We start from the raw sequence: 22368 nt of genomic DNA, 5'->3' as shown, positions 1-22368 counted from the left end.
ATGTTTGTTTCTAGTTATCTTTGATCAAAATATTAGAGTATGTGGGTCATGAACAACATTAAGCCTGGAAATTTTTGGAGGTTGGTTTGTTTGGTTTTTGTTTTTGGTATATTGCCAAAAATTATCCTGCTGTGGATTTCTATAATGCCACAAGTATATAAAATGCACATACTGTAAGCAAGATGTGATTTTGATTCATCTTGTGGGCAGAAAAAAATTAGCTGTAAGGTAGCCTCCAACAGAAAGTGCCAACAATTTTCTAAAAATTAAAAGTTTTTTGATGACAGCTGCTAATTGGAATGTACAAAGAATCCTGCCTTGGCCTTGTTCTGCAGACACTTTGCATACTCAGGAATTTCCACAGTGGATCTCAACAGTAGTCCATCTAGTCGCATATCCCATCTTCAGCAATATTGTGTCTTCTAGGGGTGTTTAAAATGCATTTAATTAAGTAGTTGTGTAAATGCTCCTGCCTGCCACGCTGCTGCCTCTATCAGAGCTGGCTCCTTGTGCATACCAGAGCCTGTATGTAATCATGAACCTTAACCCATGAGCCCAGGCTCATCATTGGTTAACAGTGTACACAATTACACTTTCATATCCCTAGTGTCTCACCTGCTTCAGATGTGTAGGAGAACCCCCCCCCCCGCCTAAAACAAAAAAAAAAACCCAACCTGTGGCAGACACTTGTATAATAGTGTTCCCAGAGGGAAATACTTTGTTTCTGGGTGGCGGTGGTGTTGGCATTATTCCTGCTTTGTTATTTTTCTGTCCTGAGGCATGAACTCTTGTTTCTAGTCCTTTTAAAGTTATTTTAAACTATTGTAATCCAAGGTAACTAAACATATCCACAACCAGATTGTCTTAAATTTTTGCTGGTTTCATTGATATTTTGTGATATATTCTAGAGGATTTTAAATAAAGGGAAATATCAGTACGTCAGTTTTAAAAGTGATAATCTGCAGAGAGCTTTTAAAATATTGGGCTTCTACCACCTTCTCCATCTCCACCACTGGTTTTTTTTTCTGCTTCGAGGCACAAGGAAAGCTTGATATGTGAAGTGATCTTGGGGGTTTACTGTTTTGTTTTACCTTGGAAATATCAGGAATGTCAAGGTAGTTACTTTGTTTTTTCTGGAGGACCTTTAGGAAGACTCAGATATTCACTGTGAGTTTGGACTCTTTTATTGGAGGGGGGTGAGTTGCTTGATCTTCACAGAAGATGCCTTACTCCATAGTTATAGTCAATCAAGTTAAATGGCTTTGGAAAAAATAAAAAATAGTTCTTACCCTTTACAATACAAAATCCCTTCCCTATAAAATTGCTTGATTTTCATTCTCTTGGATCCTGCCCATTAATTTGCCATCATCTTAGTGTCCCCCTACCTAGCTAGCACCTGTAAAATAAAATGAAGCTTTTTATTTTTTCCAAAACCTTCAGGACTCCTGTGTCTGTCATAAAGTGCAAAAAAAGTGTGTGTGTGTGTGTGTGTGTGTGTGTGTGTGTGTGTGTGCGCGCGCGGCAAAATGCAGGACAATGTAGCACTTTAAAGACTATCAAGATGGTTTATTAGATGATGAGCTTTCGTGGGCCAGACCCACTTCCTCAGATCAAATAGTGGAAAAAAATAGTCACAACCATATATACCAAAGGATACAATTAAAAAAAATGAACACATATGAAAAGGACAAATCACATTTCAGAACAGGAAGGGGATGCGGGGGGGGGGGGGGGGGAGGGGAGGAAGGAAGGTAGGTAAGTGTCTGTGAATTGATGATATTAGAGGTGGGGAGAGTGGGATGTTTGTGAGTTAATGGTATTAGAGGTGATAATTGGGGAAGCTATCTTGGTAATGGGTAAGATAGCTTGAGTGTTTGTTCATTCCTTTTTGGAGAGTGTCGAATTTTAACATGAATGACAGTTCAGAGGATTCCCTTTCAAGTGCAGATGTAAAAGGTCTTTGTAGCAGAATGTGTGTGTGTGAATTCCTTTGTTGTTCCACCTCTCTAGAGGTCACTTTACACATTTGTTTCTTTTGGGTTTCATTAATTATCCTTTGTTCTTGTACTAAAATTGAATCAGTGTTTTGCCTGCAGAACAACTACCTGATCATGCCAGAGTCCTTTAATTAGGTTTGGTGTTTCTTTAACTTTCCACAGAAAGGTATTTGTTTTGGAGGAAGGAGAGGAATTGGACCATGTAAAGACCTATACTTGGCATGTATGTGAGGTATTTTGGGAAGCTTATTCATATGGTTTTTATATCTTGATGAGAACTGTTTTGCATAAAGATCTGGTGTGGTGATTAAAGACTTCTAGTAGCTGTGCTTAGTTCTAAAGGATGGTTTGTAGTATAGTGTATGTCAGGCATGTCAAACTCGAAGTCTACCGAGGGCCACACAAACGAAAACTGATAGCTTTCAGGGCCACAAGGCCATTCCCAATTTGTCAAGCTCCCCCCCCACCCCCCCCAAAGTACTTTGTCAGAAAGTCATAGTTATTTATTACATTATGTTTTAGCTAAGGACTGTTTATAGCACAAAGCTAACAGTGGAAAAAAAACTGTACCTTTTTAAAAAAACAACACTCCATGTATTTTAAATTTAACACTACTACCCTATTGTATCTTGTGAGGTTTTTAAACTTAAACTGAACTGAGAAGTAAATTAGCACAGTTGTTTCACTCCAGCTTGTTCTCTGCTATGGTTTCCTCAATTTTTTTTTTAACTTAAGAGGATTATGGGTTTTTTTTTAAAAATTCTAAAAATTCAGTTCTGTCCCAAACAATAAGGGAGAGACTCATATCTCAGAATAATTGCTTCAGCCTGGTAAACAATAGCCTTTGAATTTTCTTTAAAGAAACGCAGTGTCTATAGTTAAGTCTATAGAGCAGAAAATGAAATAAGGATAGGTAAAATGTAAGATAGATATCAGGTATGCAAAGTGGGAATTGATGAGCAAAGAGCCAAAACATTACAAAAATATTTGTTTCTAAGAAGCAGGAAGTCTATGAGAGACAATGTTGAGTCTGCTAGACTAGCAGAGAATAAACAGAAAGTTGAAGGAGAATTAAAGACATTGCAAAGAAGCTAAGTAATTCCTTTCCACAGAAACTGTTCCTCAACTTCTGTGAATGTATTTAAGATGGGGTGCTAGAACAAAGTGACAAATCTAAGAGCAGCAGGTGCAGAGGAAATGATTCATGTGTTTGGAAGAAATTTCAGAATGAACGAGGTGAGCTACTAATGAAGTTAAGCAATCATAAAAATAAATTCTTTCCTAGAGACCTGGAGAGTGGCGAATATTGTTTTTATCTTAAAAGCCCTAGGAATGGATCTTGGAATTACAAAAAAGAGCATGGTCTTGAATACCAGGACCGATGATTGAAACCCTATTTTAAAAACAATTATTAACACTCTGAAAAATGTGAAAAGGGACTCATAGACTTTAAGGTCAGAAGGGACCATTATGATCATCTAATCCGACCCCCTGCACAGTGCAGGCCACAGAATCTCACCCACCCCTCTTAGAATAATCCTCTCACCTATGTCTCAGATATTGAAGCCTTCAAATACTTTGAAGGCCCCAAGATGCAGAGAATCCTCCAGCTGTGATCTGTGCCCCATGCTACAGAGGAAGGCGAAAAACCTCCAGGGTCTCTGCCAATCTACCCTGGAGGAAAATTCCTTCCCGACCCCAAATATGGCGATCAGCTAAACCCTGAGCATGTGGGCAAGACTCACCAGCCAGACACCCAGAAAATTCTCTATAGTAACTCTTATCATCCCTCCATTGACCTATTTCCCACTGATAATGAATGGTCAATTAGTTACCAAGATCATGTTCTCAAACCATCCCCTTATGCTAGAACTGGCAGAGACATCAGAAGGTCATCAAGTCCAGCCCCCTGCTTTAGGCAGGACCAATCCCATCTAAATCAACCCGGCCAGGGCTTTGTCAAGCTGGGACTTAAACACCTCTAGGGATGGAGACTCCACTACTTCCCTAGTTAACTCATTCCAGTGCTTCACTACCCTCCTAGTGAAATAGTTTTTCCTAATATCCAACCTGGACCTCTCCCACCATAACTTGAGACCGTTGCTCCTTGTTCTGCCATCTGTCACTAGATGCAATTAGCATAGCTGCTGCAAAGACAGACAGACCCAATTTTCCTGTCCTTTTGACCAGCTTCACACCAAAAAAAGAACATTTGCTCAATGCGTAATAGAAGTTAAAAGGGGAAGAGGGAGAGTGAAATCCATAAGGAAAGGATTTCACTGAATTCATAAGGAAAGGAAATAACACCGAAAGTATTGTAATGCCATTACAAAGATTAATGGGTCACCTTTGCCTGGCTTCAATGAATAGCTTTTTACATTTACTTAAATGACGACAAATTTAAAATTGATAAAAGGAAACTTTTTTTTACCCAATTCATCTGTGGAACTCACTGCCATTAAATAGCAGTAAGGTCATTTTTTTTTTTTTTAAGGATAAAGGCTTATTGATGATAATGAGAACATCTAAAATACCATAGGTAGGATGAACAACAGATTAAAACCGATTCATGTTTCAGGTTATAAGCCAGCCAAAAAATGATGGGAGTGAAGAAACAACATTCCTTATCCAGGGATAACTGTTCACTGTAGTTTCTTGTGGACATATGTGAACACACTCCCACCCCATCCTGTGACACATCTTTTATTGGCCACTTTTGTAGCTAGAATACTGGACTAGACTAGAGGCTCCCATTGGCTGATTTGGCAATGCCTACATTAGAAGGAAATTGATAAATATTAACACAGGATATATGAAAATTAAACTGGGAACCACAACTCAGGCCCTTTCATATGTCTATATTACGGTACTCTTGATTCCATTCCATTCAGTAGGAAAAAAACTGTATGCTATCATATTATTTGAGAAACTGTATGCGACATCATCCAAATAACACTTAATTGTATATTTGTAAAAGAGGAAGAGCTGTGGTCCAATGCCTCCCCTCTTCCCCAGAGCCTCTCCCCCCCACCCCCAACCTAATGCCTCCCCCAGAGCAAAGGATTTTCAGCCCCCTCCTAACCTAATGCCTCTCCCAGAGCAAAGGATTTTCAGCCCCCTCCTAACCTAATGCCTCCCCCAGAGCAAAGGATTTTCAGCCCCCTCCTAACCTAATGCCTCTCCCAGAAGCAGGCACTCCCCAACCTAAAGCCTGGGTTCTGGAGCCACCATTGTTGCGTTGCCGCCGCAACACTTCCTTAGGCCCTGGGTCAGCGTGAGCACAGCAACCAGCTGTGATCAGGCTCTTGGTGGCTGCAGAGTGGCTGGCCGGTTGTAAGCACGTGCTGGGGGCGGGCCATGCACAGAGCTGCCCAGCTGGGCTGTGCGCAGAGCTGCCAGGCCAGCCTTGAGTACAGTAGTTGCTGTGGCGCCCTGTGCAGAGCGGCCAACCAGCATGGCCTGCACTTGGCCACATGATCTGAGCGGCCAGTGGGCTGCACTTCAGTCTTTCTCAAAATGTACTGGCGGGCCGCAAAAAACTTCCATGGGGCCACATGCAGGCCTCCAGATGCCAGTTTGACATGCCTGGTGAATGTGGTGCTGGTTTTGTTTTTCTTCTTCTTTTTTTTTTTTTTTTTTTTCTTTTCTTGATTTCCCACAAATATGCCATGTTCCTGCAGTGTAACTGTTGATAAACTATGATACCATTTTGAAAGACTACATTTGAGTGTCTATTAAATCTTAATTTGTACAATAGTGTGGTCATCTTAACATTTGTGATGAAAGAATACTTTTTTCTTTATCAAACTGAAGTCTAGAGTTCCTGAAAATTACATGAAATTTCACAGTGAACCTAGGGGATCTATCGAAATTAGAGGAGGGAAGTATGTTCATAGCTATTAATTTTTACTATACTCTGAATTTCAGTAAGGATTCTTTTCTTTCTTCTTTCTTCTAAGTTAGAGGGGGAAATTTCTAGAAAGGAACAGAACATTGCAGATGAATATGCTTTTTTGTTACAGTGTTCCTTCAGTAGGAGCTTGCGTGATAGCTAAAACTCCAAAAATACATGGATCGACTATTCTGTAAATACAATCATACTTTGTTAGTTTTTAACAGATGTTGAATTGTTCTAAATTTATTTGTGTGATTTTGTTCATTCAAGGAGTTTGTTAATCTTTCTCCCAACAACTATTGTCTTCCTATTAAGTTTGTTTTTCATGTGTGTAACAAACTATTACTAGAGATGTGTGTACAGTCCTTCTCTGTGTATTTGAAAGTGATGGACAATGCTTCCGACATCATACTGCAGTGTGTTCCAGGGTTGGGTGCAGGAATTTTAATTTAATGAATTTGCATACTTCCCTACTGTTACTTCTCCCTATCTCCCATTACAAGCAATTGCTTTGATAATAACACTAAAATAAGATTGTAGGCTCATACGAATATTATTTGTAATGTCCGTGGTTCTCTATAGGCAAGCTATTACTATAGGTTGAACATCCACGATAGACTAGAGAGCTCCAGCCACAGAAGTTGCCAGTGCTGGCGGCTAGGAGTTCAGCCAGTCTGGCAGCAGGCATCCTGCAGGGGCAAGTGACTTGGGGGCAGGAAGCCAGTTAGGAGATGAGTCCCACTGACCCTGAAGTAGCTGCTGGTTGGGGATGTGGAGCCCTGACAGCTGGGATGGAGCTCTGCTGGCCCGGGGCAGGAAGCCCCAGCAGCAGGGGACATGGAGGAGCCGCCATCCGGGGTCAGGCAGCCCCTGCGTCTGAGAGTGCAGCTCCATCGTCCGGGCGCAGGGAGTCCCTGTGGCCAGTGGTGCAGAGTCTCTGCCAGTCTGAGCAGGGCTGCAGCCCTGAGTGGAGCTCTGCCAGCAGAGGAGGGGTGGGGCACTGGCTGAGCCAGAAGGGGAATCTCAGGACTACCTGAAGCTTGACCTCCCCTGGTCCGGCACACTCCCTTTTTCGGTCCTGAAAATGCCAGACCAGGGAGGTCCAACCTATGGTATTATAAAATACAAATTTAACAAATAACAGCTAAAGATTGTTTCATACTATTGCTCTGCAGAAATTTGGACAGTGTTGGGCTTGTGCTACTTAAATGTCAGAAAACTATAAAATGCTGTTGATTTTAAGGAAGCTGCGCGTTGAAAAATAAGCCATAATCGATACTGCTTGCTTTTTTTTTTTTTTTTTGGTAGATCAAACATCCATTTTAAAAAATGTAATAACATCCTAGAGACCCTATGTGGTTGGTAACTAGTTATACACTTATTTTCCTTTCTCTTTTGCCTAGGTGTTAAAAACAACTCAGATTTGGAAGACTGAATGGGATAAACATGAAGAGCCTGAAAGCAAAGTTCAGAAAGAGTGATGTAAGTACTCTAGGACTCCCTCTGGCTAGATTGTTTTGTATTGTGGAAACAGTCCCTAACTCCCAACTTGATAAGGCTGTAAGTTAATCAACTACAGAGAACAGAAGCATTTTCCAAACACTAATATATCAGGAGAGTACAGTTGGTTTCTACACTGTTTCTGTTAGGGAGTATAATTCTCAGTTACACAGGCTAATCAGAATTGGCCACATCCCTCGCTTGTGACATTAGCTGGCTTATGTGAAAATCTGCATGCATACGGGGTCCATCAGTCTTCTACCAGACTGTGGTCTTTCACAAATCTTGACTTGTACCTGGAGCTTAATTTAATCCTATTCATGGTATTAATATCGAATAATGTTTTTATTTAGGCATTTGTTCCATTATCACTGTGTTATTGGACCACTTAACACACAAACCTGTGTTCCAACTTAAACAGGGTGACAAGATCCACAACCTCATACAGGTATATGTGACTATACTATGACTATCCTGGCAGGGGGTTTTAGAGCCCTGCCTAGTGCTGAAGGTCTGGGGTTCAAGGATGGGTAGATTCATGCTTTCATATAGGAGCACAGATGGTGAAGTTCTCCAGGAAAAACCCTAGGAAGAGCTGCAATTGGAGAGAAAGCTTAGGCTGAGTTTCCTATTCTGTTTGTTACCAGTAAGATTACCAAGGGAGGAGTACATTTGACCTAATACCGTGTGTTGATTTCTTTTGGAGCTGGGGGAATGCCAGCGATTACACAATCACTCAGTATGTCTGGCCACTATTCACTGCATACTTATGCAGCAAGTGGTTGTGGCATTTTGTGGTGTGCAGAATGTATGTCCATGCTTGCTTGTAGGAAATCTTAGTTGTTTTGTGGTGCACATTCTGTGGCATGGCAGCAATTTTGTCTTTCATCTGTATGACAAAATGTTATCTGTCTCTTGATATGTATGCTGTATGTTTGACCTTTTTTCGTATTTTGGGTGGAACTTGTAACAAATATAAAGGGAAAGCAGCATATTTCTTCTATATAGTAAAGTTTCAGAGCTGTATTAAGTCAATATTTAGCTGTAAACTTTTGAAGGAACAACAATCACACTTTGTTCAGAGTTATGAAAGTTTTGGTGTTATGACAATCTCCATTCCAGAGGCATTCATAACTGACTTTATACTGTCGCTCTGAACAAGGAGGAAAAGCCAGTGTGATGTGAACAGCCAAGTTCTCTGCAGACCACAGTTTGAGACTATCTGAGCTAACAGTAATATTCGTTGCAAGCAACTGCTGTGCTGATTTGGTATGTGAACATTGCTAGGAGTCTTACTCACTAAGATGAGGGGATGCTATGCTTCATTGGACTTTTGAAACAGACTGAACAATATAAACTTGTATAAAGAGACTTTTGTGATGCGGTGAGGGTTTTGTTAGTCTGAGACAGAGGTTATGTCTACAGTGCCCAAGTTACAGCCTGCCCATGCTTTATTGCCAGAGTAAGAGAGAGCGCGAGCACTTTTGGCAATTTAAAAACAAAAACCCTAGAGCCACAGGTATGAATGTGTGGCATGCATAACGTTACTGGATATCCGTGTAGATAGTCCATCATTTGGTGTAAAGCAGTTTACACAGGGTTTCCTTTTCTCCCTCTCTAGACAATCCACTCTCGTCTATCAACAAAACTGAGCAGAGGAAGAAAGTTAAATTGCCAGGTTCCTTAGCACTGATTGTTATCAAGCTGTGCAGTGTAGCAGCTGTTGCCACCGATTCCCATGAAAGCTTTTAGGACTGTCAGGATGTGAACTTAATCTTAGATTGGGGCTTTTGAAGACAGAAACTGTACTTTAAGAGCATAACTTCATATGGCCAATAGGAGCTGTTGTAAACTTTCATGTGAGATAAAGGAGACAAATTACTTTTTTTCAGGGTAGGGATTAGGGATGTTCACTAGTGTGTATTTGTGTAAATGTGACAGCTGGACTTATAACTGCTAAAATACCAGAGGTGGAGAATCTTTTTTGGTTTGGGGACCGCTAACACACACAAAAATCAGTCAGGGACCGCAAAAAATGAGGAAAACAAAAGAAAACAACCCCTTCTCTCTCACATTCCCCTCACATATCAGAGCTTAGGGGGGCCTAGGCTAGTAGATTTTGTGAGCCACCCTATACTCTGGGGCGAGGCCAAAAATGAGTTCAATGTGTGAGGGGGCTGCCAGGAAGTGGGCTTGGATGTGGGGTCTGGGCAGGAGTGAGTGTGTGGGAGTGAGTTGAGGGCTGGTGTGTCTGGGAGGATAGTAGGGTGCAGGAGCAGAATGGGGATGCAGGATCTGGGTGGGAAGGGGAGCTGCAGTGCTGGAGCACCAGCTCCCCAATGCTGGGGGGGAGAGCCCTGAGCATTTGGGGCTGGATCCAGGGAAGCCAGGCACCTCATTTGGTCCCCGGCCACTGGTTTCCCACTCCTGGGTTACACGTTTACACGTGGGAAGGCAGACAAGAGCACAGGCTGCAAGCAACAGCTCCCATCTTCTCCTCTTCTCCCCCCCCCCCCCCCAAGATGCCTCTTATAAAGAGGCAGTAGGGCAGGGGGCTCTGCAGGAGCCTGTACATGCAGAGAGCTAGCTTAAAACGTGTCTCTCTTGTTCCCACAGAGCTGCCAATTTCCTCCCCCCCCCCCTTCTTTCCCTGCAGCTGCCTCTGATACAGAGGCAGCAGCATGGGGGCAGCAGCTCCAGAATCCAAGCCATTATGCACAGGGAGATGGCTTCCCACATGTACCAACACCCTCCTGCCCCCCTCACTGCCTGAGCAGCTGCCTTTCTATCCGAGGCAGTGGCAGGGGACAGGCGGCACGCATGGGGAGCCAGCTCAAAAGCAGGCACTGCCCCCAGACGCACGGCGCATGCGCGACCCATCTACAGCAGCTGGCGCGCAACCCCAGGCCCACCCCCGGGGCACACAGCACATGCGTGGCTCAGCTACGGCCGCTGGCGCGCAGCCCGGGGCCTGCCCCTAGGGCACACGGCGCAAGCACGGCTTAGTCCAGCCCGGCTGTTGCTGCTGGTGTGCACGCTGGGCTATGTAGGGCCCTGCAGCTGTGGGGGAAAGGGTATTGCTGGCCAGTGTCACGGGGATGTGGGCAGGCTGGTGCTGCGGGAGCTGGGCGCGCAGCACCTGATGGTAGCACGCCCCTTATAGCTGCCATCAGGTGCCCCCCATCAGTTGGCGCCCTGGGTGGCTGCCCGCCCGGCTCGCCCATGCCTCCATCCGGCCCTGGGTGCAGGTAGCCATTAGGATTAGCCCATAAGCACACTCTTATTGGTTTATTGTGTGAACGACTGCAAACTAACATCCCTAGTAGGGATAAACAAAATGGCTAAGTCCTTATCCATAGTTTGTGAGTAGATTAATCCCATAATCTGATATTGTATTCTCTGTCTTGTTGCATAAATCAAAATACACTAGCCTAAGTCTGGCGTGAATTGGAGACATGAAGAGATACAGTGGCAGGACATGAGCATCAAGAAACAAAGCCTATAAACCTTTGTAATGGAGTGTGAGTAGGCTAGCATAATAGTGGTTCCAGGTAATTTCACCTGTGGCCAAAAAAAATCTGTGCACCATTCTAGTGTGCCTGGAGTTTTGAATGATGGTTCACAGGTGGAATGTCCATGGTTTGGGACCAGTGTGCACATGCTGTATGCTCTACATTGGGATGTCTAATTCTGCATAGGCTGGTTCTGAGTCCAGAGAATTAAGGAGGAGCTGCAGGATATACAATTAAATTAATCTAGTACAGTAGTTCTAATGCTCCACAGCAGTGTCATGGAGAGTTTGCAGCTGTCATGCCTACCTATAGGCTGGGTAATGGGGAGGCAAATGTCATTGAGGAGCCTCTGGCCATTATCTTTGAAAAGTTGTAGAGATTAGGAGAGATCCCAGATGATTGGGAAAAGACCAGTGTAGTGCCCATCATTAAGAAAGGGAAGAAGGACAATCCAGGGAACTATAGGCCGGTCAGTTGTACCTCAGTCCCTGGATAAATCATGGAGGAGATCCTCAAGGAATCCATTTTAAAGCACTTGGGAGAGGGGAAGGTGATCAAGAGTAGTCAGCATGGATTCATGATGGGCAAGTCGTGCCTGATCAATCCGATTAGCTTCTATGATGAGGTCACTGACTCTGTGGATATGGGGAAGTCAGTGGATGTGATATACCTTGACTTTAGCAAGGCTTTTGATATGGTCTCCCACAATATTCTTGCCAGCAAGTTAAGGGAATGTGGATTGGATACATGGACTGTAAGATGGATAGAAAGCTGGCTGGAAGGTCGGGCCCAGCGGGTAATGATCAACAACTCGATGTCAGGATGGCGGTTGGTATCTAGCGGAGTGCCCCAAGGTTTCGTTCTGGGACCGGTTTTGTTCAACATCTTTATTAATGACTTGGATGAAGGGATGGATTGCACCCTCAGCAAGTTTGCGGATGACATTAAGCTAGGGGGAGAGGTAGATACACTGGAGGGCAGGGATAGAGTCCAGAGTGACTTAGACAAATTGGAGGGTTGGGCCACAAAATGATTATAAATTACAACAATTTAAAAATAGGGGCTATTACACTATTAAAATGTTGCTGTTTTAATTAACTCACCTTTTTTACTTGAGTGGGCCTTTAAGAATGGGCCACATTCAACATTACTTTGTAGACTATTGCTGGAGGGCTCTGGATCGTAAACATTACTATGAATTGGCTCTTTATAAATAGCTCAGATTGTTAGAATCCTCAGATTACCTCCCAGAGAATTTAGGGGATCACAGGAACACGTTTTTCTTTAAAAAAAAACAAAAAAACACACCTCTTTAAAAATGTAACTGTTTTTCTTTTTTTCCCTAGTCAAAGTTATAATTACGCTAAAAGTATGCACTGAAAACTTGGAAAAGAATTCACACCCCCATCCCTATGTTCTATTTCCTTTTTTCTTTAGATATAATTCAGGGTGTATTTGTCTGCTTGTACCAAGTACATTATTGCAGAAAGTTAAATGTCAGTACTGAACTTTCTCCAGTTGTGTTTATGACTGTATGCATGCCAAAGCTTAACTTCTTTCTTTCAGGTATGTTTTGAATCAAGAAAATTTTAAGATAGGCCAATGTGAATTTAGTGCTCCTCCCCATTTGTGGTACCCCAAATAAACAGATTCTGGGGTTCATGCCACCCTGATCCCCAGTAATTTGCCAATTAAACAAATCCTTGGCTCAGGGGCATGCAGGATGCTCTCAGCTTCCCATCAGTCCTTTTCCCGTCAAGGAAACTGGCAGTGACTCCAGCTTCTGTACTCTTGTTAAAGAAGCAGAGCCAAGTGCCACGCTCTTACATGGCAGCAGGAGCCACACTTCTTCTATCTCCTCTCTTGAGAGAAGAAAACCAGCTTAGAAACTGCTTACCTTTTCCATTTCCTCCATAAAAAGAGCTTGTAACTCACTCACCTGGGCCCTACTTAGCTCACTCACCTGGGCAAAAGTTGTACTCTCCCTTTGGAAGCAGGCAATTAAGTTTTCCAAATCTCTACGGTTTGTGGTGTAGAACTTGTTCTTCTCTAGACTGTCACATGCCAGCTTCTGCCATCTGGTGTCGTCACTTCCTGGTAACATGGGATGTTATGGGTGTCCTTCAGTACTTAAGTTATCCCTGACTCTAGCGTACTCTTTCAGCTATGAGTTGGGAAACTGAGCTGCCAGGGGAGACCACACAAACATGTAGGTTTTTGCTCTGTGTGTGTGTGTCGGGAGGGGGAGGATGGTAGGTTTTAGGACATCACTCTGATATTTGACACTACCAGCATTTAAAATAACAGTTTCACTCTGATTTATGCAGCTGCCAGGATCAACTACAAAAGCAACTTTCCCTCTCTTGGTATGCACACCTCCTCATCAACTGTTGGGAATGGGCCACATCCACCTTGACTGAATTACCCTACTTGGTAGGGTAACTCCCTTCTTTTCATGTGCTAGTATATTTATGCCTGCCTCTGTAATTTCCACTCCAATGCATCTAAAGCTTATGCCCAAATAAATCTGTTAGCCTTTAAGGTGCCACAGCATTCCTCAGTTTTTGCATATATAGACTAACACGGAAAGCCTTCTGATACTTGGGAAGTAGGAAGCTCTCAGAAGAACAGGGCAGGCTTTCCTAAGTCTCAATAGGAAGCGCTTTCAGTGTTTTGGGAGTTTAGTGATGAATCTTGTGAGCTATTTGCTTCCTTACAGGGCTTCATAAACCTTTATCTGAATTGCTTTTTTCTCTAATAAGGACACAGATTTACTGTGTGTTTTGGCTTCAGTAGAAATTTAACTAAGTCCTTTCTTGGTTCATTCTGAGTAGGAACTGAGTTGCACTGCAAATGTGAACAAGTGGGGGAAGTTGGTTCCTATCTACATAGTTGTGCTCAAAGGCACGATTTCAATTTGTAGCGTAGGATGAAAAATAAAAATGTCTGACTTTCTTCCTATCTAAGACTTCAGCTGGATTTCCATATGATATCAGAATTGATGATCTACTGGAATTTTATGATCTTGTTGCAGGGAAGTGTAGAGTACAGCTGTGTAGTAATGTGGGTGTATTTATAATGGAGGTGGGGGAAACCCAGCACCGAGTAGACCAGCAACAGTATATTAAAGTGTGCCTGTAACCAAGGGCTTGTCTATACAAGGGAGTTAATTGGCACATAATGAGCTATGGTGAGAATTTAAAACACTCTTACTACTCAGCGCTAACTCCTCATATGAACACTCACCTTGTCTTTCTATGATGGGCAGCAGTACAAAATCTGAAGAAATAGATGGATTCAAAAGAAGCAGGATGTTAAATTGGCTGGTATGTTTTAACCCATGCTAAATAAAAATACAAAGAGTAAACCACATAAAGGATTTTAAAAAGCCCTTTGACTGGTAAAATGTTTAAAATTACTAATTTGTTAGTAACAGGAAAGTAATTTTTTGTTATGTAAAAACATGATTTCTGAGCCTGTCTCTCTTTTGAATTAGAGATGTGAAGGACTAGTCAACTAGTCACTTTGCCCCACCACTTCCCCTCCGCATTGCTGCTTTTTCTGATAGAGGCAGTAAGGGGGAGGAGGCAGAGGAGGAGATACTTCAAAGCAGCAGCACCGCATGGAGCCTGGGGCCAGATCCTGGGCTCCATGTGTAGCTGCCCATTTGAAACATTGCATGCAGCCCGGGGCCAGCTAGGGTGTCCCCAGGCTGCACCCGGCATTTCAAAGCGGCAGCGCTGCATGGAGCCTGGATCAGCTGGGGACTCCCCTGCTGACCCAGGGCTCTGTGCGGCGCTGCCACTTTGAAATGCCACCACGTGGAGCCTGACACCCTAGGACTGTTGCCACACTTCAAAGGCACAGGCACCCTATCAACTATTCAATTAGTCACTCACAATTTAACATCCCTATTCTGAATTTTAAAGCAAAGTTCAAAGGCACGAGTTTAACTTTTTTTTGCAACCTTTCCAATGTATCATTTATTAGGTTATCCCTAAAACGAATTAAATGCAGTATTAAACAAGTTTTTAAAATAATAGTAATAAATTAGCTATTTTTACCTTGCTGCATTGTATCTTTTATGTAAATAGAAACCTCCTTTTAAGTATTGCTCTTTTTTATTATTCAGTAACATTTTTTTTAAAAATATTTCTGCTTGACAACTTTTGTGATCTGGACAAAGAACAAAAGGAATGGATTTATTTTAAAAGTGACTGGTTCAATCTGGAAAACAACATGAACTAGCAAAGACATTTTGGAGAGGTTAGGTTTTGTTTGTACCCAGAACAAAAGGCATTCTTATGAACAGATTCTGTGACATTAATTACAGAACAAAGTGTGGCTTATTTTATCAGATATTCAGGTTCCCCTGCTTTGTAGTTTATGGGTGTGTGAGAACAATGCAGGCTGAATTTCATTGTTTTGTATGCAAGGAAAGCTCAAATGTGAGCTCTGACCAGTTTGGTAAGGTTTTAATTTTTATTTCCTTGTCAAAGGCCTAGTTCCCAAGGAACTGCTGTAACTTAGACTGGGAGGCAAGCAGTATCCCAGCTGAGCCCAGAATTCAAGAGGCAGATGGATGGCATAAAGCTGTGTTTTGCTTCCTGTTCCCTATAAACTGTACTACTTAAGCAGTATCTTCTGCTGTGAACAGCTCAGAACCTGGTATAAAAAGCATAAACTGTTCAGAAAATGATGGCTTAGATACCCTCCTTCCCACCCCAACTCTCCAGGGAATGCTTTATGTTCATTGGTGAGTAGAATTTTCATACTCTATTTCAGAGCACATTTTGTAACTAAAAGCATCCTCAAATCTCCAGAGTTATCCAAGAGCTTCTGTGGATAGAGGCAGGGGACAGTTTTATATGGAAGTTTCATAATGGATTACTGCTTTTATTTCAAAGGGGGCAAGAGGGCTTCAGGGTTGAATAGGCAGATTTGCTGGGTAATGGGAAGTTTGTCCAAATGACACATGTTCATGATGATCCTGTCTTGTGTGTGCTGTCTTGGTTGTGACGGTTTTTTAAAAACTTTATTCATCTTTTTTTCTTTTTCATGTAATAGACTGAAAATGGCCATTATAAAATGGTCATATTTTTTTGTACCTAGTAAAAAGCAATATAATGTGCTTACACTTTGTACTACTATTAGGGGTGTGTGTGAGATGATAAAATTATATATATATATTTATATATATATATATATATATATATATATATATATATATATAAAAATAAATAAAAATTATAAACCAAACATGTAGGCAGAATAGATTAGAGTAATCTATTACCAAGAGGTCACCGTTCTTCCAGCTAAGTCTTGGAATCTGTAAGATTCCATAACTTTTTTTTTTAAATCCGAAATTAATGTCATAACCAAAAATATCATCATAACCCAAGCATGGAAGGATCAATATCTTGAATTGTCTGCAGAAGCAAACTTATCACTGATACCCATATTTCATTGTCTGCATAAAATTGCTGTTTGAAAAACAAGTTGACCATCTTACTCTGCATTAGCTTAACTTTCTGAAGTCTTCAGATATGTTTTTCCTGAGACTAAATGTCCATATCCACTCTTAACATAGTTGTTAGGATTTATGCAGCTCACAAGTTAGCTCATTAAATAATGTTAATATTTTTAAATTTCAGTTTAAAAAAATGTTTCGATTTTTTTGTACTGATGAAAATCCCAATGAATGAAATCCTCTCTATCTGTAGGAACAAGGTAGCAGTAAGACAAATCTCCAACATACCCTGCCATGCTGGTGTATGTCGGCCCAGATGCTTGTGTATTTAGCTAGTCTATGCAATGTTATTTTTTCTCTTACCTACTTTAATTGCATGCAGTTTGTCTTTAATTTGAGTGTAAGCTCTTCGAGGCAGGGACTGGTTTTCTGTGTCTGTACAGCACATAGCATGATGGGAACCTGATCTTGATTTGGGACCTTCTGGGTGGTATTGAAGTGCAACTAGTAAAACATCACTTGAAATTTGAGCAGTGCCTATGGCTCTGCAAACATCTGAGCAGTTTTATTCACAAAGTATTGCCCATTACTGCATGTAGCCATCCGAGTAACTACATTGTTCGCAAACTGCAGGTTGGACATCTCTTATCCAGCACCCTCGGGACCTGACTGGTCCCAAACCAGGGAATTTGCTGGACTAGAGATGCTTCCCTGCCACAGCCCCCAGCCACCGATTCTTCCAGCTGGTGCGGGAGGAGATGCAAAGGGACTGCAGAGGGCTCCAGCAGCCCGCACTGCCATAGGTTCCAGCTGCACTATACCGCAGGCTACAGGCTTTGGCCCTGGTTGGGCTGCCAGGGACTTGGGCTCCAGTCCCAGCCCCTGGGCTCTGGCTCCACTTCCGTGTGCTGTCGTGGGCTCTGGCCCCACGCTGCCATGGGCTGCTGGGGCTTTCTCCAGCCCCGGCCTGGTCCCTCTGCCGTGGGCTGCCAAGAGTGTGAGCTCCTGCCCTGCAGCAGCCCATGAGCTCTGACCCCAATTCTGCCTGCTGTCTGGGGCTCCTGATCTGGTCCCAGTGCCGCAGGCTGTCAGGGGCTGTTGCCAGCTCCTCTCCCATCCTGCTGCTTCACCCCGACCCCTCCTTGTTTGCCCTTCTGCCACTAGGGTACCGGGATTCTCTGGTCAAGGAACATCCACAGTCCTGCCTACCACAGATGTTGCCAGACGAGAGAATTCCTGTTTTGGGAGGTGCAACCTGTAGGACCGTTCCATTAGCTGAACTGTGCAAATGCTATGATCAGAGATAACTAGTGAGAAGGCACCACAGCGGTGGGGGGCAGCACTGGCCACATGAAACCCCCCTCACCCCCCCAGCCCAGGGAAGGGTGGGACACCCCTTCTCTGCCTCAGGTCTTGCTTCTCCACACCCTTGCTCCACTTCTTACTATGGAGAGCAAAGCAGCTGGGATTGCTCTGCTCCAATTTGCCCCCTGCCTCTACTGGTGTGTGCAGGAAGGAAGGGCAGCCCCCTGCTGTGGATGCCAGACTCTCTCCCCCCCCCCCCCCCCCGCTGGATGGCTCCTCTCGCCCACAGTGTTTGGCAGGAACGTGACTTCTCGTGACACCCACCCCCATTCATCACCCCGACTATGTCAGAGGCACAGGAATTTACACAACTTTGCAAATGAGTCTATTAGGGCAGATAAATCAATGTTTGGATGTATTAGCTTTGCTTTTTGGTTGCATGTGGAATCTGCTTCTTACTCCGCTCCCTTGCTCTTAGGATACTTGTAATCTTTGGTAGCCTGTCTGCTCACTAGGATTTCCAGCTTTCTAATTTCACAAAACCGAACACCCTTGCTTTACCTCCCCTCTTCCCCATTCACTCCAGCCCCCTGCCCCTCGCTTACTCTCTGCCACTCTCATTCACTTTAATTTATCTGGAGCAGGAGGCTGAGGTGCAGGAGGGGATGAGGGCTGGATGTGGTCCCTGGCTTGCCTGGAGCTGGCCCTCAAGGCTCTGCCCAGCATTGGGGAACCTGTGCTGGAGCTCCAGTTTCCCACTCCCCGCAATGCCCTACTGTGGGGCTGGAGCACACAAAATTTACTAGCCTGGGCCTCGAGGCTCTGGTGTGTGAGGGGAATGTGGGGAGTGTCTTTCTGCTGCTTAGTCAGGGGCCACATCAGTGAGCATTGTGTGGTGTGTTTTTTGCATTTCCCACTTGCGTGCGGCCAACCTACTGATTTTTCTGTGGGTCAGCAGGCCCTGACCCTGAAAAGGTTCCCCACCCCTATAACAGAGGCAGGACAGTATTGTGAAATATACAGTTGCAACCAGATTCTGAATGAGAGATCTGAAAACAGGCAGGTCACTGAAAGGAAATGGCGGTGTGGGAGTTTCGGAGTCTATATCTAGAAATCATTGGATCTGAGACAATATATTTTATTTTTTAAAAGGTTAATTCTTAAAAGTTTTTGTGATATTGGTGGGTGAGTTAAATACATTTCCTTGTGTTTAGGCACTGACGGGTCAAGCTTTCTATAATTTGCTCTTCTGATAGCAGAAAGGTCTGAGATGTGCCTCCTGATGTGCTTTACTTTCTGTGTTCACTTCAGAAAGGCTGTGGACTCCATTTGTCCTAGGGCATCTGCTGCTGCTTGGACAGACACATTATGCTGACTCTTTGCCCACCCATTAACATTCCTGCCCTACTTTCTCTTGGTGCAGGCATATTATCACTTCTTGTTTTTGTTGGTCTTGTTTCCTGCCTCTGTCCACACTAACCCATTTGTGACAAGCGGAATTAATATTGTGTGTACTTCCTGCTGTTATACTGGCAAAAGTGCTGTGAACAGCACGGCAGCTTGTGTGCGGAAACTGCACCAGGCTTGCTCTGAAGTAGCTCCTGTTTCAAGCAGTAGAGCACACGGTTGTTCAATGCACATACTAAAACTTTTGTTTTTTAAACTAGAAGTTGTTTTTATTTAGACTACTTGTTTTGCAAGCCCAACCTTATTGTTGCTAGATTGCTGTGGTGTATTATTTATCATGCCATGTTGTCAGGAGACAAGTCTCACTGATACTGTTGATTTGTGACAAGGGTCAGTTCAGTTAAATGCCATGTTCATAGTTACCTGGCAATGCACAGCAGTACTACATGTCAGTAACCTTATTTGTATTTAAGATGGTAGTACACAAGAAAGGGTGTTGAATTTCAGCTGGTGATGCTTCCGGTTTCTAACTTGACTTCCTTTTATTGCCATGATTATTATGTTTTATTATTTTTATACTGGGGCGGGTAAGGTGTCATGTATGTGATGCTGGTTCAAGAGAGATGCAAATAATGGCACAGGCTGGTGATAAGTACAATGTGGGCAAGCAGGCATCGCACAAGTTTCTTCAGACCTTCAAGTGCTCCTCTGTCTTTTCCCAGTAGGAAATTGTCAATTTGTGGTACTTGTGGTATCTCTTTTGTTTTTGTTTTGAATGTGGCCACATGTTCTGCAGCTAGAGACTTGGGCCAAGGTGGTTACCAAACCCATGTTTAAAAAAAAAAAATGTTTCAATTCAAATTTTTTTAGGCAACAAGGAGGAAAACATCTAATAATTAGAACTGAAAGCAGCATAGATGTTAGCTCAATTGCAAACTCTGTTGCTGGCTTCTTGTACAACTTGGAGTAAATCACTTTAATGTCTCTACGGTCTGTCAGATGGGTAATCTCTACCTCATGAAGCTTCATTTATCTAATGCAGGGCTTCTCCACTTGACTCTGGACTGCTTGTGGTCCAGTCAGCACACAGCTCTGGCCCACCTGACATCCTTAGCGCCTTACAAGTAGGGATATAAAATTCCATTTAATTAGTTAACTGGTTATCAGTTAAGTTTAACCGGTTAACTGATTAAAAAGGGCTTGTGGGGGGGCATTCCAGCCTACTGGGCTGCAATGCCCCTGTACCCTCCCCCCTGCCCACAATGACTGGGCTAGAGAGGCCCCCGCTCTGCAGGCAGGGGCTTTTCCCGCCCAGCTACTTCTAACCCTGTGCTGAGCTGCCCGCTTCCAGGCTGGCAGTTGGAAGCCTTGCACAGGGCCAGAAGCAATAGCATTGATGGGGGAGCTGTCAGCTTCCAGCTAGCAAGCCTGCATGGGCCAGGAGCCGGCAATCCAGTGGGGCTGGAACAGCCCTTAACTGTTTCCCAGGAGCAGCCTGCCACAGGCAAACTGTTACCTGGTAAGGGTGGTGCTTACCAGGTAACTGGCTACGTATTCACATCCCTGCTTACAAGTGGCATGTATATTGTGTGAATGTGGCCCACATAACAGAGCTTTGTGTGTGATCCACGATGCTAGTTAGGTTGAGAACCACTGTGCTAATGTTAATCAAGCATCTTCAGTTAGACAGTGCAATCTAAGTGTAAAATGTGGGGTTGTTCTAATGAAAGGTGTCTGAAGAATACCACCTAATTCTGATCTCTCAGGAGAGTGATCAATGAGTTGTTAATGCATAGCTGAAATGTATTTGGATTTTTTGTGCGATGGTAGCATAGGAATGTAAGTGTTCTGCCATAGTGTCTTTCTTTTCCCAGCCCATACAAGGGAGTTTCCATACCTGGGACTTAAATGTATAATTGTTGCTTTGTTTTTTCTAATGTAATCTAATACTTTTAAAAAAAGTGACTTGACCTCAATTTGACTTGGTAATTTATTCTTGAAATGCTAAATTGCCTGTTTCCTCTGACATTGATTCAAAATGATCCTCTGATGTCTGTTTCCAGATACTGAAATAAAATTGAGCACTGCCTAAAAATAATCTGCCTAAATATTACTTAAGGTTACAGTTCTTACTGCTTTTATGTAATAGGTCCCTCCTCCCTCCTATCACTGAATAATTTGCCCATGTTTGAGCAACTGTGTTTAAGGCAGCAAGGCTTCTTAAAACTGTGATGCTATTGGATTCTTTCATAAGAGACATCTTGGTGATCTGAAACAATTAATGTTAAGTACACATCCACAAGATCGATGCCATGCCCCCAGCTTTGGAAGTGTCAGAACCCAATGGAGTCTTGCTCTTCCTGCATGGGAGCAGCCCTGCAGTGTTACTGCTTCTTTAGATTGAATCTCTGGGGCTCTGGTACTCTGGTGTCACACCAGGAGCTCGGTTATACTCATTGTAGAGACTTCTACACCTTTCAGGGAGGCGTGCACCTCACCAAGCATTTACAGTGACACTAAAACAGCATTGTCAAAACAGTGTAAGATGTATTAGTCAGCCAGTCTTACATGCTGCATTTTGAAGAAAGCATATTCAAGTTATGCATATTCCTATTCAAAACACGTTTCCATAAAAATAGTGGAGTAGCATGCATAGCCCAGGCCTTCAATGCTCCCACAGCCTCTTGCAGCCTTATCACTTTGACCTTCTCGGTACTTGTCTCTTGCTGTGATTAGTGGGCTACTACCCTCTTCCACCCCCACCACTGCTGAACACATGCTGTGTTAGCACAAACACAGAATGTACATCAAGTATATTTGAAGTTTGGCTGGACACTTCCTAGGGGCAATGTTTAGAAGGCTGGTTTCTATGAAAACGCATAAATTGAAGGGCTAGTGATCATCTCCTTTGGTACCCTATCCAGCAAGGTGCTGAGCATCCTCTACATCCAATGAGGAGTTGCTCAGCAGTTTATAGGATGTGAGCCCTTGCACACTAACTCCGCTGACCTCAATGGAGTTATTCCTCATCTCAGGCCCAACAGCTTGTGTGGGATTTCAGATGCAGTGTCAGTTTCCATACACAGCTGAAACACATCCTTTTTCCTCCATATGTTTTTGAGTAATCCTTAGTGATTAAGCAAAACAAGTAGGAAAGAATGTGATCTTGTTATATACTGTGATTGCAATGACCCCTTCTTTGAAATAAATCAGTTTTTTGTCAGCAGACTTATGTCTGCATAAGCATACCACATTGCTACAGACAGGAAATGCCCTAGTCTG

The 22368-nt window shown here is 43.3% G+C and overlaps 1 protein-coding gene across 8 annotated transcripts in view; it reads left to right on the top strand.

Annotated features, from left to right (window-relative positions):
* RAI14 (retinoic acid induced 14) overlaps positions 1-22368 on the top strand; it is a 128176-nt gene that overhangs the window by 16433 nt on the left and 89375 nt on the right. For 7 of the 8 annotated variants that reach the window (XM_006116505.4, XM_006116511.4, XM_006116509.4 and 4 more), the window contains one exon: positions 7296-7374. In XM_006116505.4, the coding sequence (XP_006116567.2) occupies positions 7339-7374 (36 nt within the window). In that variant the 5' untranslated portion in view covers positions 7296-7338. Of the gene's footprint in view, positions 1-7295; positions 7375-15427; positions 15661-22368 lie in introns of those variants that run through there. The other variant, XM_075932560.1, reaches the window with a different exon arrangement.

The sequence above is a fragment of the Pelodiscus sinensis genome, chromosome 6, assembly GCF_049634645.1.
Source record: "Pelodiscus sinensis isolate JC-2024 chromosome 6, ASM4963464v1, whole genome shotgun sequence".
Classification (NCBI taxonomy): Eukaryota; Metazoa; Chordata; order Testudines; family Trionychidae; genus Pelodiscus; species Pelodiscus sinensis.
The sequence above is the reverse complement of the archived record's forward strand: the minus strand, read 5'-3'. Positions and strand labels throughout refer to the sequence as shown.